Source organism: Malaclemys terrapin, chromosome 11, assembly GCF_027887155.1.
Source record: "Malaclemys terrapin pileata isolate rMalTer1 chromosome 11, rMalTer1.hap1, whole genome shotgun sequence".
In the NCBI taxonomy this organism is placed as follows: Eukaryota; Metazoa; Chordata; order Testudines; family Emydidae; genus Malaclemys; species Malaclemys terrapin.
In genome coordinates, this window is record NC_071515.1 from 80,223,064 (window position 1) to 80,238,184 (window position 15,121).

A 15,121-nucleotide genomic window follows, 5' to 3' on the forward strand; every position below is an offset into this window, starting at 1 on the left:
CCCAGGAGGTCTGTTCTGGGGCCGGTTTTGTTCAACATCTTCATTAATGATCTGAATGATGGGATGGATTGCACCCTCAGCAAGTTTGCAGATGACACAAAGCTGGGGGGAGAGGTAGATACACTGGACAGTAGGGATAGGGTCCAGAGTGACCTAAACAAATTGGAGAATTGGGCAAAAAGAAATCTGATGAGATTCAACAAGGACAAGTGCAGAGTCCTGCATTTAGGACGGAAGAATCCCAGGCACTGCTACAGGTTGAGGACTGACTGGTTAAGTGGCAGTTCTTCAGAAAAGGACCTGGGGATTACAGTGGACAAGAAGCTGGATATGAGTCAGCAGTGTGCCCTTGTTGCCAAGAAGACTAACAGCATATTGGGCTGCATTAGTAGGAGCATTGCCAGCAGATTGAGGGAAGTGATTATTCCCATCTATTTGGTACTGGTGAGGCCACATCTGGAGTATTGTGTCCAGTTTGGGGCTTCCCACTACAGAAAGGATGTGGACAAATTGGAGGGAGTCCAGCGGAGGCAATGAAAATGTTTAGGGGGCTGGTGCAGACGAGAAGAGTATGGGGGGGATTTGATAGCAGTCTTCAACTACCTGAAGTGGGGTTCCAAAGAGGATGGAGCTCGGCTGTTCCCAGTGGTGGCAGATGACAGAACAAGCAGCAATTGTGTCAAGTTCCAGTTGGGATGGTCCTACTTTGAGCAGGGGATAGGTCTAGATGACCTCCTGAGGTCTCTTCCGACCCTAATCTTCTATGATTCTATAATTGTCCTTAACAGTACTCTCAGAGGTAGATCCCTGCTGGTGCAAATTGACATCGTTCCATTGACTTCATCGGAGCTATGACAATTTACAGCTGCTGAAGATCTGCCACCTAAGATGCCTTTCTTTGTCCTAGGAGGAATTATGTCTCTCTCACTAAAGTACTGAGGGATTGGTCCTCAGCGTCTGTTGAACCAAGCAGTGGGACTTGAGGGAGGATGACAGGAGTCCATGAGAGGCATCTTTATGCTATTATGATTGGTGTGTGCTACAGATCACATGCCTGCTGTCTGAATACACTCCTCCCCCCAATTTGTAATCCAGTCTGGGGCGGGGGGGTCTTTCCCCTGTTTAAATGTTCCCCCAACTCTCCATAGTATGTTTTCCATAGGTCTGACTGTCATTGCTTATGCTGAGGCAGAGGGGCTGATGGTTAAAGGTGAAGGCTCAGGCTATGGCTATGCAGGCACTTTGGCAGAGGGGCTGATTGTTGAAGAGATGTGCTCTGTCTCAACGGTGCTTTTGCTCCAGACATGGATCTGATACGACCAGTTTTAATTCTCATGTTTTCTGGCAGGCCAAATTCCTTTGTGATCATCACAGCAAATCGAGTGATTCACTGTAACAGCGACACCCCAGAGGAGATGCATCACTGGATCTCGCTCCTACAGAAACCCAAAGGCGAATCCAAGATTGATGGTCAGGAGTTTCTTGTGAGAGGTAAAAGGAAACATGTACTGTAACCTTATTCTGCACACAAACTCAAAGAACACATCATCTACATGTCACAAAAATGGAAATCCAAATAGGGTTGGATATGTCACTCACATAGATGGAGGTGTCTAGTGGGACCCACAGTGTTTGGTGGTATGCTAGTTCTGGTCTTATCTAGCCCCTTCATTAATGGACTGGAAGGGAGAGTAAACAGCATGTTCTCTTCTGAAAATTGCCTGTGTAGATTCTCATCATTATGCTGTGTGAGCCCTAGACCCACCCTCGCTGCTGTTTTGTGATCTGCCTGAGTGGGAACCTGGCCTCCTCCATAGCTGATGGACTGGTCATTGCTGTCCCTAACGGTGGAGAACCATATTTATCTTAGATGTTGTCAGCCTTTTAGAATTATTGAACCTTCATTTCTCTTGAGCTTGATTAGGACTTTGTGATGAAGGGTTATAAGTGGGAAGGTATACATGAGCCATCTGCCCAAGGGGAAAGAGAAGGCATGTCTCACAAGGGTGATCTCTTTTTGATGCCTTGTGTAGCACAGGTCGCTTGCCTGGAAGAAGAGGAAGACATATCACAGACAGGCTAAGTCTATTCGTAATGGGCTCGCACATTGTCCCTGGATCAGATTGTTCTCAAGAGGGTAATAAAGTAGATGAATTGGTTCTCACCCCCATGTGTGCTGCCGTACCCCATGGCTTGAAATGGTTTCCATTATATACAGAGTTTACAGTTTGGTTCAATGGCTCTCAGCACTTCCACTGTAAAAATTGTTCCAGCGCTCCTGCTAACCCACCACGTGCTCCATGTCCAGCAGTCTGTACTGTGGTGCATTCCCCCTCTTCCTGCTGGTGGGAGGCAGAAGTAAGATTGACAGCCAGCCTGGGGCCAAGACTGCCCCTTGGTGGAGAACCTCCAAAGTTCTCTGCCTTCACTCCTACGCAGACAGCAGACCAGGGATCTCCTTATTGTAGCAGAGTCTTTAGGAATAAGATTTCTTAAAATTCTGAATTTCACTAAATGGAGACTCCAAAACCAAACTAAATATATTCTTTTAAAACAAAGGTGCTCTCTACTGGCCAGGAAATTTTGAGCCTGGCTTGCCCTTCTTGAGGGCAGGATTACAGCAGAATCAGACCTGTTTTCCCCTTCTCTCTTGGCCCATCACAAATAAAGAGAACTGCAAATGCCCCCCAAGGCTTACTCCTTCCTTTTCAAGAGTATTGCGAATGGACTGAGAGAGTCTGGTTGGTGACCCCTCAGAGGGCAACCCAGAGCCATGAGCATGGTTCAGTTCCCCTGCAGTCTTCTAACCCCCTCATCCGCATTAGGGCCTGCTCCATGTTGAGCCATGGAATTGGGCTGCAGAGTCCCTCCCCCACACTATGTGGCATGCAAAAAGTGCTGTAGCTCCATCCCATAATGGTGCCTGAACTTCCTGTGGAAAAAGCAGCCACTATTGCTGCTGCCAGTGACACAGCATCCTCTCCTCTGACTTGCCAAATGAGGATTTCAGCTCTATCCGACCTTTCAGCCCTGGTGCAGCCAATGTGGAGGTAAATGACCACCTAGCATCTCTTCCACTAGTACATTCCTTGGAATCCTTAACTCCCTCAGCTTCAGGGGTGTCTCCTGAAGTGGCTGTACTTTATTCTGGGCAGAAAGGTGGGCTATGTAAGCATAGAGTCTTCTCCTACCAAAGAAATAGAGAAAAATCCCTCTCTCACGCTCTAAAATTCTGCCCCCTTGGGGACATGTTCATCAGGACCCTTCTTCTGAAGGTCCCTCCACTTCAGGAACAGGGTGGTGACCTGCCCCATGTTCTCTTCTAAAACATCTGTTCGAAGGGCAGAATCCAGTGGCTAATCCCCACAGAGATAAAAGAAAGATCAGTTAAAAAAAAAAGACATGCAGGTTCAAAGAGTCCTCAGTTCAGACTCTTATCACAAGTCCTTTGCGCTAAGTGAGGAGGCAGGTGCTCCTGCAGGGATTGTTGGACTCAGAAAAAAGGGAAAGTCGAAGAAGAAGAACGCTTCTCAATCCTCCTCTTAGTCTTCTCCACTGGGGAGGAGTCTGAAGAGCCATAGGCTAAAAAAATCTGAGATATAAGAACAAGGAGAAGTAAAATTTTTCCTCCTCCTCATCCAGTTTGATTTCCTTGGAGGAGGGGGAATTATCTATCTCAGACCAGGCAGCACTAGAGGAGGATTTTTGAGACTCTTTTCCCTCCTCAAATAATTAATTATATGTTATGGAAGGTACTAATCACAGTGGAAATGCTCCCTGAAACAGTCCACGAACCACCACTACCCAAAGAAGTCCAAGAAGGCCTCTCAAATACTTTCTAGTTGAAGCAAAGAAAGAATTGTGTTCCACTCCACTGTGATATTTGAAGACACAGTCAAAGCTCGGTGGGAGTTCCCTAGCAAAGCCAACAGACAGATCCAGTAGTTCTGTTTCTTACTGAAAGACAAGAAAAATTGTTACTTTGCCGAAGGTGGATGCAGCAGCCACTGCCTTGGTCAAAGACACTAATCACTTCACAGGGAGACTTTATTATAAGAACCAACAGGCCAAAAAACAAAGCATCTCTTAGAAAAAACTCTGAGACCTCAGGCCTGCTGGACTCTTCAGTAGCCTTTTGTTTTGTCAGGGCTACTCTAGCCTTGATCGATGGTATAACGCAATTAAGCCTGGTTCGAGATGAAAAAAATGAAAGCAAGTTTGAACAAGTTCTCGCTAGCAGCTTCGTTTGTTGTAGATGCTTCATTGGATTCCCTTAGATTTGTGGTTTTCTTCATGGACTCTAAAGTGGTAGTACGAAGATACTTCTGGATCCACCTTTGGAAAGCATATATGCAAGCAATACACCTTATGACGTCAGCCAAGTACTCAGAGCAAGCTGTTTGGTGAGGACATGGACAAAGTGGTAGCAAGTGAGAAGAAATCTCCTCTATTTCATCGAACTAAGACGAGCTATAGACCTTCCATTCATTATGCCATCCTCTTTTCTTGGTTATCAGCCCACAAGAAACCCAAAAAGAGACTGGAAGAGGTAGATGGTCCCATTTCACCGAGTCTGGAAGCATTACATGAGGCTTTTCTGTAAGATCATCAAAGAAGAAACCATCTGCCTGACATATAGTGTCCCATATCTGAGAAGGCCTCTTATTTGGGGGGAAGCTTCAAGTGGGAAACATCTATTTTAGACACAAAGGTACTAGAGACAACTCTATGGTGTTGTGCCGTTGAGCCGACCCAATCCCCCAGAGGTAAGTTCATAGTCTCTACCAGATCAAAGAACCCAATCAGACACCAAACAGTGAAAGAAGCAGACAGACTTCTTCTCTGAATCAGAGCCATGGAGCAGTACAAACAAAACAGAGACTTTGTGGAATGTATGCCAATGTTTTGATATCTCCAGTGGAGAATGGGAACTTGAGCCATCTTAGATCTCAGGGCACTGAACAAATCCATCAGGTCTCTGAAATTTCACATGAAAAATATGAAGTCTTGGTCTATGTAATACAGGAGGTCAGACTAGATAATTCCAGAAGAGGCCACTAGATTAAAATCTATTCTATCACTGAGGCTCTTATCACCCTATGATTTAATGAGTTCAATAGACCTCAAAGAGGCCTGTTTTCTTCTTCTAATCACAGAGAGCTACCAAAAATTTCTGTTCTTGTTACAGCAGAAAGCATTTTCGCTACAGGGCTCTCCCTTTTGAGCTAGAAACTCCCCTGCAAGTATTCACAAAGAGCCTGGTGGTTTTAGTGGCCACGATGAGAGAACTGGGGAGGAAACACATATATCCCTACTTGGACGATCTCCTCATCAGGTCCTCGTCCTATCTGACAGACATTCAGGGTCTAGAGGAGACAGCAACCTACTAACAGGATCATGGGTTTCTGATGAACATAGAGAGTAAAGTCACCTCCAACCATCTCAGTGACTGCTGCACTTAGGAGTTATCCTGGGCACCAAGACAGACAGGGAGTTCGTGTTAGACAAAAGACAACAGCAAATCCTGTTCTTAATTCACCAAATATCATCTGGTCATCGGACATCAGTAAAACTCCTGGCAAAACTCCTCAGCCTGTTAGTTTCATATGTGTACACTCTACAATGGGCTAGATTTCAGATGAAGATGCTCCAAAAATATCTCCTGCCATATAGGGAAGAAATTGCAACCAATCAGAATCTGAGTCCCTGTTCCAAGCTCAGTCACTTCCTCCTTTGAGATTCTAATAGAGTATCCAGTGTCAAAGCTGGTGACTCTTGATCACCACTAATGCCAGCTGTCACAGATGGTAAGCACACCTCTACTGCTCAGGGGATTTGGTAAAATTTGGAGAAGCAGAGGAGTATAAACTGGCTAGAACTAAGGGTCATTAAACTAGCCCTTCTCCTCCACTAGCATCACATACTCATCCACACAGATAACATCACTAGAGTGGCATACATCAACCCAAAAGAGAGGAATGAAATTTTCCTCCCTCCACAAGGGCACATGGACAGAGCAGCATCTTCTCTTAAAAAACAAAACAAAACAAAACAAACCTTGTATTAGGACAGAAGAGACAGCAAATATATAAAATAGATCTTTTACAAAACAAAAAAAAGAAGTTGTTGATAGGAATAAATTTTAATTAGAAGTAGGGCTGTCAAACGATTAAAAATTAATTATGATTAATCATAGTTTTAATCACACTGTTAAACAAAATAGAATACCATTTGTTTAAATGTTTTTGGATGTTTTCTACATTTTCAAATATATTGATTTCACTTACAACACAGAATACAAAGTGTACAGTGCTCACTTTATATTTACAAATATTTGCACAGTAAAAAAAATAAAAGATAGTATTTTTCAATTCATCTCATACAAGTACAGTTATGCAATCTCTATTGTGAAAGTGCAACTTACAAATGTAGATTTTTTTTGTTACGTAACTGCACTCAAAAACAAAACAATGTAAAACTTTAGAGCCTACAAGTCCACTCAGTCCTACTTCTTGTTCAGCCAATCGCTAAGACAAACAAGTTTGTTTACATTTGCGGGAGATAATGCTGCCAGCTTCTTATTTACAATGTCCCTGAAAGTGAGAACAGGCTTTCGCATGGCCCTGTTGTAGCCAGCATTGCAAGGTATTTATGTGTCAGATATGCTAAACATTTGTATATCCCTTTATGCTATGACCACCATTCCAGAGGACATGCTTCCATGCTGATGACTGGGTCTGCTCAATAACGATCCAAAGCAGAGCAGACCGATGCATGTTCATTTTCATCATCTGAGTCAGATGCCACCAACAGAAGGTTGATTTTTTTTTGATGGTTTTAAATGGATTAAAAACTAACTGATAGATACAAATAAAAATGTAATTGTTAATGGAGAATCATCATCAAGTGCTGGTGTTTCTAGTGGGATCCCACAGGATTGGTTCTAACCATGTTCAGGAGAAACCAAAGGTTTGGTAATTCTAATAGGCTGATATTAGCCAATCCCGTCACACTGAGAGCCTGACATCGCTTGGGCACTTCTTTACATCACAAGCAGGTTTCCCACTATGAGCTGGGGTTGCTCGGGCGAAGATAGGAACAGAGATGAGGTTTTCCTAATCAGCTGTTCCAGGGCTCTTGAGAGAAAGGGAATATGCTTCCTGTAATGCTGAGTAACCATAGTTTGTGGTGAGGTTTATAACAGAGCCACAGCAGTATGATGTGTGTAACACCTGGCACTGGCCTTTCAGTGGGACCATGAATTGTATATGGTCAGTCCCCGGTTAGGATACAGGAGATTGTGACTTTCAAGCAAATTCTCACATGTCAAGAGGTGAGGTGTGCTGAAATAAGAGGACTCTTGGTGATGGGGAGGCAAGGGGGAAATTATTCTCACTGAGCAGCAGGGAACAGATTCATCCAGTTGTGGCTCAGGCTATAACAGCTCATCAGAGGAAGGGACATGTCAGTTTATTACCAGTAGTGCCCATAGTGTGCTCAGTGAGATGGATCCTTCTAGAGAGAGATTAACTAGATCATGGCGGGTACTGCTATCTTGAGTAGAAGGGAAGCTGGAGGGCCCACCAGATGCCATTTAGGAGGAGCTTGAGATCTGGGCACATCTAGCAGAGGATGGAGAACTGAAGGGTTCCACCAGCAGGAGAGGGGCAAACATCCCATCAGTGACTCTCTCCAATAACTTAAAGGTTATTGTGCCTCTTTCCCATTAGGCTGGCTTCATAAGGAAGTTCAAAGCAGCAACAAGACATCCTCTCTGAAGGTGAAGAAACGCTGGTTTGTGCTGACAAACACCGCCCTTGATTACTACAAATCTTCGGAACGCACAGCCACCAAACTTGGCACGCTTGTTCTCAATAGCCTCTGCTCTGTGGTCCAGGCTGATGAGAGAGTCTTTAAAGAAACTGGTAAGAGAGACAAACAAAAAGGAAATTCATTTTTCAAGAACAGCCTTCCCATCTGTGACTGACCAAGGGAGGGAGGTTTCAGGATATGATACAGACAGAATGATGGAGAGTTATAGTGAGAAGTGCTATGTGCCTGTATTTGGGCTGCTGTGTCCAATTGTTGATACTTCACCATATGAAAACTACTAAGAGGTTTGAAAAGGTCAAGGGAAGGATGAAGGTTGTCTGTCATCACCCCTGCATGTGACCACCTAACAAATTATCAGTTAGACAGTAATTTAAAGTTGTTCAGTTACAGTCCCTCCAACACATTACCAAAAATCAAGGAGAAACTGTAGTTTAGGCAAGCCCAATCTATACACTTCAACATACCACCAACATACCTCCCTTCAGAACAAATTCCCTGGCACTTGCAATTTGGATTTATCCCAATCCACACGTGCAGTTCCTCTAAATCACACTCAAATGCACAAACTTAACTAACAATAGCCAGATTCGCATATGTTCCCTACTGACATTTGTCCACTCATAAAGTCTATTATTATTTGCATTACTGTAGCACCTAGGGGTCTTAAGTATAGACCAGGGACCCCATTGTGTTAAACATTGTACAAACATAGAACAAAAAAGATGGACCCTACATGCTCAAAGTTGCAAGTGCTAGGCTCTGCTCCAGGGACAGCATCTCCATCTAGTGCAACGGTTCTCAACGGTGGATTTGTGGCCCCCTGGGGGTCTGCAAGCCAGTTTCAGGGAGTCCACAATCCCCATCGCCCCATGGGGTAGAAGCCCCAAGCCCATGGGCAGAGATGGGGGAAGGCACAGGGGAGTCGTTATCCCCCCAAACCTGCCCCCAGGACTGCCACTCTCTGGTTAGGATACACACGCCCCTTACCCGCACCGAAGTTGGAGGAGCCGTACAGTGCAGGGCGGCTGCTGCTCTGGCTGGTGCATGGAGCAGGCAGCTGTGTTGCTCCTCTGTCTCCTGCTGCTGCTGCCGCCTAGGGCTATGGCTGCTGCTCAGCTCCCTGCCCCATTTTGGGATCTGGCTCCAGGGCCGGCAGAGACTTCAGGGAGCAGCTCCCGCAGGGGCAGCGACCCTCCCATTCCAGAAACATAGCCCCTAGCTACACCCTCCCTGTACCATGAGCTACCCCACTCCCAGCACACAGCCCCTAGCTACCCCGTCCCTGCATCCTGAGCTATGCCCTGCCTGCACACAGCCTCTAGATACTCCCTGCCTGCACGCCACTCTGAGCCCCTCTCTCTGCATCCTGAACTATCCCCTGCCTGCACACAGCCCCTAGCTACCCCCTGCCTGCACCCTGAGCTATGCCCTGTCTGCACCCAGCCCCTAGCTAAACCTTCCCTGTACCCTGAGCTACCCCCTGCCCACACACAGCCCCTAGTTACCCCCTGCCTGCACACCACTCTGAGCCCTTCTCTCTGCACCCTGAACTACCCCCTGCCTGCACACAGCCCCTAGCTACCCCCTGCCTGCACCCTGAGATATGCCCTGTCTGCACCCAGCCCCTAGCTATCCCTTCCCTATACCCTGAACTACCCCCTGCCTGCATGCCACTCTGAACCCCTCTCTCTGAACCCTGCGCTACCCCCTCCCTGCACACAGCTCCTAGCTGCCTGCACACTGATCTACACCCCTACCTACACACAGCCCCTAGCTACCCCCTGCCTGCACGACACTCTGAGCCCCTCTCTGCACCCTGAGCTATGCCCTGCCCACACACGGCCCCTAGCTACCCCCTCCCTGCACCCTGAGCTATGCCCTGCCCACACACAGCCCCTAGCTACCCCCTCCCTGCACCCTGAGCTATGCCCTGCCCACACACGGCCCCTAGCTATCCTCTGCCTGCACGCCACTCTGAGCCCCTCTCTCTGCACCCTGAGCTACCCCCTCCCTGCACACAGCCCCTAGCTGCCTGCACACTGATCTACACCCCTACCCACACACAGCCCCAGCTACCCCCTGCCTGCACCCTGAGCTATGCCCTGCCTGCACCCAGTCCCTAGCTACCCCCTGCCTGCACAGAGCTACCCCCTCCCTGCACACAGCCCCTAGCTACCCCCTGCCTGCACCCTGAGCTATGCCCTGTCTGCACCCAGCCCCTAGCTATCCCTTCCCTGTATCCTGAGCTACCCCCTGCCCACACACAGCCCCTAGCTACACCCTGCCTGCACACCACCCTGAACCCCTCTCTCTGCACCCTGAACTACCTCCTGCCCGCACACAGCCCCTAGCTACACCCTGCCTGCACACCATCCTGAACCCCTCTCTCTGCACCCTGAGCTACCCCCTGCCTGCACACAGCCCCTAGCTGCCTGCACACTGATCTACACCCCTACCCACACACAGCCCCTAGCTATCCCCTGACCTATGCCCTGTCTGCACCCAGCCCCTACCTATCCCTTCCCTGTACCCTGAGCTACCCCTTGCCCACACACAGCCCCTCTCTGCACCCTGAGTTACCCCCTGTCTGCACACAGCCCCTAGCTGCCTGCACACTGAGCTACACCCCTACCCACACACAGGCCCTGGCTACCCCCTCTCTGCACCCTGAGCTAAGCTCCTAGAATCATAGAATAGAATCATAGAATATCAGGATTGGAAGGAACCTCAGGAGGTCATCTGGTCCAACCCCCTGCTCAAAGCAGGACTAATCCCCAACTAAATCATCCCCAACCAATCCCCTGCCTGCACTCCCTCCCTGGGTCCTGCCGTGCGGAGCTGGCCCGAGGTGCCCCCCTGCAAATAGAAATCAAATTATGCCTGTGCCTGGAGCCCCCAGGTGCCCCCCCCAGACCCTGGAGTTTTTATAGCATGTTGGGGGGGTTCAGAAAGAAAAAGGTTGAGAACCCCGATCTAATGCATTTTCTCTAGTTGCTGAGCAGAGATCCATCTTACAGACCTAAGCAGGTCCATCGGACCAGGACTTCTGCAGGGGAGGTTTAAAACCTCCCAGGGATATGTACGGGGGAAAGAACATGGGCACCCCTTCCCTGATCACGCCTGCCCCCTATATTGGCACTGCTCCCCTGCAACATCCCACAGCAGTGCTGCCTCTTGTGCCAGTAGAGCTAACAGCAGCACTGTGCGGAGCCCTGAATGCACCAGTGCCCTACTCCTCTGACACTCAAGGCAGACCCACTAGAGGGAGCCCTTGGTGCACTGGTACCTCAGTATACACAGAGTTGGCACCTAGTAGTGCTGCTGCCTTCACTCCCTGGACCATGAGCCAGCAGCACTGAATAGAGACCAGTCTATATGAGCACTGAGATCTTAGAACATAAAAACTGGGCTCTGCCTCTCACTCCAGCCCCCATCTCTTTATCCCTTGGTTTTCTCAAAGGTCTGATTTCTCTCTTGTGGCCCTCTGCTATCCACTTCACCTCCCTGGCACTGCAGGGTTTCTGTGAGGAGTAGATCTTGTGAATGAAAGAGGCAGGCTGGGCAGCTGTGGTGGTTGGGATGGCATGGTGGAGAGATGATGGTCTACGTGGCATGTGCCAGAGGGAGAGCCCTATGCACCATTCTCTTAGTACTTGGTGCAAACTAGGCTCTGCACCTGTGCAGTTTTCTTGGCTTTTCCTTGTAAGGGTAAAATAGGTTTTGATGGTGTGGTAGAGCTCTGACCTTGTCTCAGTGGGTCCCACGCTTCCTGGCGGATTACACTAGCCTCAGTGGCTCACTGTGACCCTCTGCGTAGCCCTTCTCCCTCTAGAGACCAGGCTCACAGCCTACTGAGTCCTTTTCATCATAAGCCAGCAAGGAAGTTGGTGAGAGAACTCCCAGTCTATGTCCTTACGGGCTTATTCCTGAGCAGTTTAGCCTCCTGTCCTGATAAGGGCCTGTCTTCCCCTCCCAGGAGGTGTTTCTGTAGTGGTGAGTTGGGGGGAACCTGGGCCAGCCCTCTACTCATAGAATCATAGAATATCAGAGTTGGAAGGAGCAACAGAGGGTCCTGTGGCACCTTTGAGACTAACAGAAGTACTGGGAGCATAAGCTTTCGTGGGTAAGAACCTCACTTCTTCAGATGCAAGAGAGTTGGAAGGGACTCAAGAGGTCATCTAGTCCAACCCCCTGCTCAAAGCAGGACCAATTCCCAGCTAAATCATCCCAGCCAGGGCTTTGTCAAGCCGGGCCTTAAAAACCTCCAAGGAAGGAGACTCCACCACCTCCCTAGGTAACGCATTCCAGTGTTTCACCACCCTCCTAGTGAAATAGTTTTTCCTGATATCCAACCTGGACCTCCCCCACTGCAACTTGAGACCATTGCTCCTTGTTCTGTCATCTGCCACCACTGAGAACAGCCGAGCTCCATCCTCTTTGGAACCCCCCTTCAGGTAGTTGAAGGCTGCTATCAAATCCCCCCTCATTTTTCTCTTCTGGAGACTAAACAATCCCAGTTCCCTCAGCCTCTCCTCATAAGTCATGTGCTCCAGACCCCTAATCATTTTTGTTGCCCTCCGCTGGACTCTTTCCAATTTTTCCACATCCTTCTTGTAGTGTGGGGACCAAAACTAGACACAGTATTCCAGGTGAGGCCTCACCAGTGTCGAATAAAGGGGAACGATCACGTTCCTCGATCTGCTGGCAATGCCCCTACTTATACAGCCCAAAATGCCATTAGCCTTCTTGGTTCCAGCCCAGGAACCCTAATGGTAGCAGCTGTTGGCAGCTGACCTTTCGCTGCCAGAGTTGCTACATTTCCCTGGGCCATTTCCATGCAGCTTTCCCGCTTCTCTCTCTCAACGCCTTCTTCACCCTTACCTTACAGCTCCCTTTCCAGTGGCTTTAGGGTGTCTTCATTACCCAGCCCGTCAGTTACACTTGCTCTCCTCTGGCTCCCTGGCTCTCCTCAGCCTGACTGGAATGAGCCCTTTTATAGTATCAGAGGGGCTTTAATTAGAGTCAGGTGTTCACATTAGCTTAACAGCCTCACCTGACTCTTTGCAGGTTAATTGAAGTCAGGTGTCCACCCTAGCCTGGAGCAGCCCCTGCTCTGGTCAGTCAGGGAACAGAAAGCTGCTTATCCAGTGGCCAGTATAGCTGCCTTCTACTACTCTGCTGTACCCCACTGGCCTGGGTCTATCACAATGAATAGACGAATACTACTTTTTATGTTTAAAAATAAATTTTAGAAAGTGGCCTCTGTCTGTCCTGTGATGGGAATGAATCAGTGTGTGAAGTTTGGAGTTCTTCAAGTGCTTGCTCATGTCCGTTCCATATTAGGTGTGTGTGCTCGCCATATGCACAGGTGCCAGAAGTTTTTCCCTCAGCCGTATCTGTAGGGGACCAGCTCTGGCGCCCCCTGGAGTGGCGCCTGCATGGTGCGGCATAAGGGCCACCGCCAGTTCCCCCCACCTTCAGTTCCTTCTTGCCGCCTGTGACGGTGCTGGAACATCTGCAGCTTCAGCTAGCGTTGTTTCATTCTCCGCTCTTGCGAACTTTGAAAACCTGTAATATAGTTGTATATAGTTAGTAGTTTCTTAGTTACCCTTAGTAGTAGTTCTCAACTCTTCGTTAGTCCCAAACGGGATTCAGCCGGGGACGGGGCATGCCCTGGTCCCCAGGCTTTAAGCTCTGTGACCGCTGCAAACGGCCTGTGCCCGTCAGAGATCCACATACCAGCTGCCTACGGTGCTTAGGCGAAGGGCACATAAGTGACAAGTGCTGTATCTGCAAGTCCTTTAAACCTAGTACGAAGAAGGAGCGCAATATCCATCTGAAAGTTCCTTAGGGAGTCGGCACTCACTCCAGCACCCGAGCAGCTGTCCAATTCCACACTGAGCACTGCGGCCTCCATGCACAGTACTCCGCTGGCGCCGTCCATGAGCCGGCACTGGTCCCCCTCCACGGCTCCGGTCAAGAAGGCAAAAAAGACTGAGGGGAAGATCTCCTATCTCCTGTAAGGGAAAGGAGAGGGCTGGGGGCAATCCACGACCCGTGCTGGGCAGCTCAATGCCCCCTTTGGAAACTCGGGCCACAGCTCAAGTCGAGTAGTGCAGCCCATCCCATGCTTCGCCTGCAACTCTGGATAGCGGTGCAGGCCCTGGCCAGCTTCAGGTGCCATCATTGCCTGAAGCCCTTCTAGTAGCTCAGGAGATCCTGATGCTCCCGGTGCCGCCCACACCAGCTCCTGCAGTACCCCAGTCTTGGGGAAAACCTGTGTTGGGACCTATGTGTATGTCCCCACCTCAGCGGCACCACTCCTCATCGAGGGGGATGTCCCGCCATCACATCGTACCTCACTGGTAGATTGGTGCAGACCCTCTGAGGCACACGCCACCCAGCAAGAACTCCCAGACCAGCCCCGACTGTCTCCAAGGGCCCGGTACTGATCACGGGACCGATCAAGAATCAGAGATCGCAGATCACCGGGCCGTCATCGCCCGTCTCCAAGTAGTAGCTCGCCACGCTCAGGAAGATGCGACCGGCCCGCATTAGCTCCTGGTCCCATTCAGTGTCCCGGTACATTCGTGTAGTGTGAGGCATGGATCGCCGGGTGCCCTCCGCAGACCTGCAGAACGCCATTGGTCCCTGAGATCCCAACCAAGACACCCATCTCGCTTGGACAAGTCTGCATTGGGACACAGTGACCAGCACTGCTCGGACAAGAGCCACTGTGCTGCCCGATCCTGGTCGCCCGGTACCGACCGCTCCATTTATACCTCCGGCACGGAGCGAGGTTCCTATATCATCCGCACCAAAGCCTGTTCCCTGGCCCCAGGCACAGTGGCCGGCACCATGCTACCCGTGGAACCCTTGGGGGTTCACCCAACCCTCCCAGGCTGCCAGGTCAGCGTTGGGAGCCTCAGAGAGGCCAAGGACCTCGGTATCCCATCCCCCTCCGGTGCTCGAGGCTTCGGGGGTTAAGACGCCACAGGTCCAGGAGGACCCAGGGGAGCAAGCTGCTGGACCACCAATGGAAGTGGAGGTTCCCGTGGCACCGGCATCATCCTCATCGTTACCAGGCTAGGCTATCACTGGGCCCCCTCACCCAGTTCCTCAGGGTGACGCCAAAGCGCACCAGGAGCTTTTGAAGAGGGTTGCTTCCAACGTGGGACTTCAGGCAGAGGAACAGGAAGAGCCCTCGGACTTCCTGTTTGATGTCCTCGGCTCCTGCCAGGGTGGCTCTACTCCTTTATGAAGGGGTTTCCAGAATCACTAATGCCCT

General features: G+C 49.6%; 1 protein-coding gene across 1 annotated transcript in view; it reads left to right on the top strand.

The window, feature by feature from the left end:
- Positions 1 to 15,121, top strand: part of LOC128845636 (unconventional myosin-X-like) — a 253,086-nt gene that overhangs the window by 200,533 nt on the left and 37,432 nt on the right. The window contains exons 31-32 of the mRNA XM_054044498.1: positions 1,349 to 1,491; positions 7,731 to 7,925. Of these exons, the coding sequence (XP_053900473.1) occupies positions 1,349 to 1,491; positions 7,731 to 7,925 (338 nt within the window). The remainder of the gene's footprint in view (positions 1 to 1,348; positions 1,492 to 7,730; positions 7,926 to 15,121) is intronic.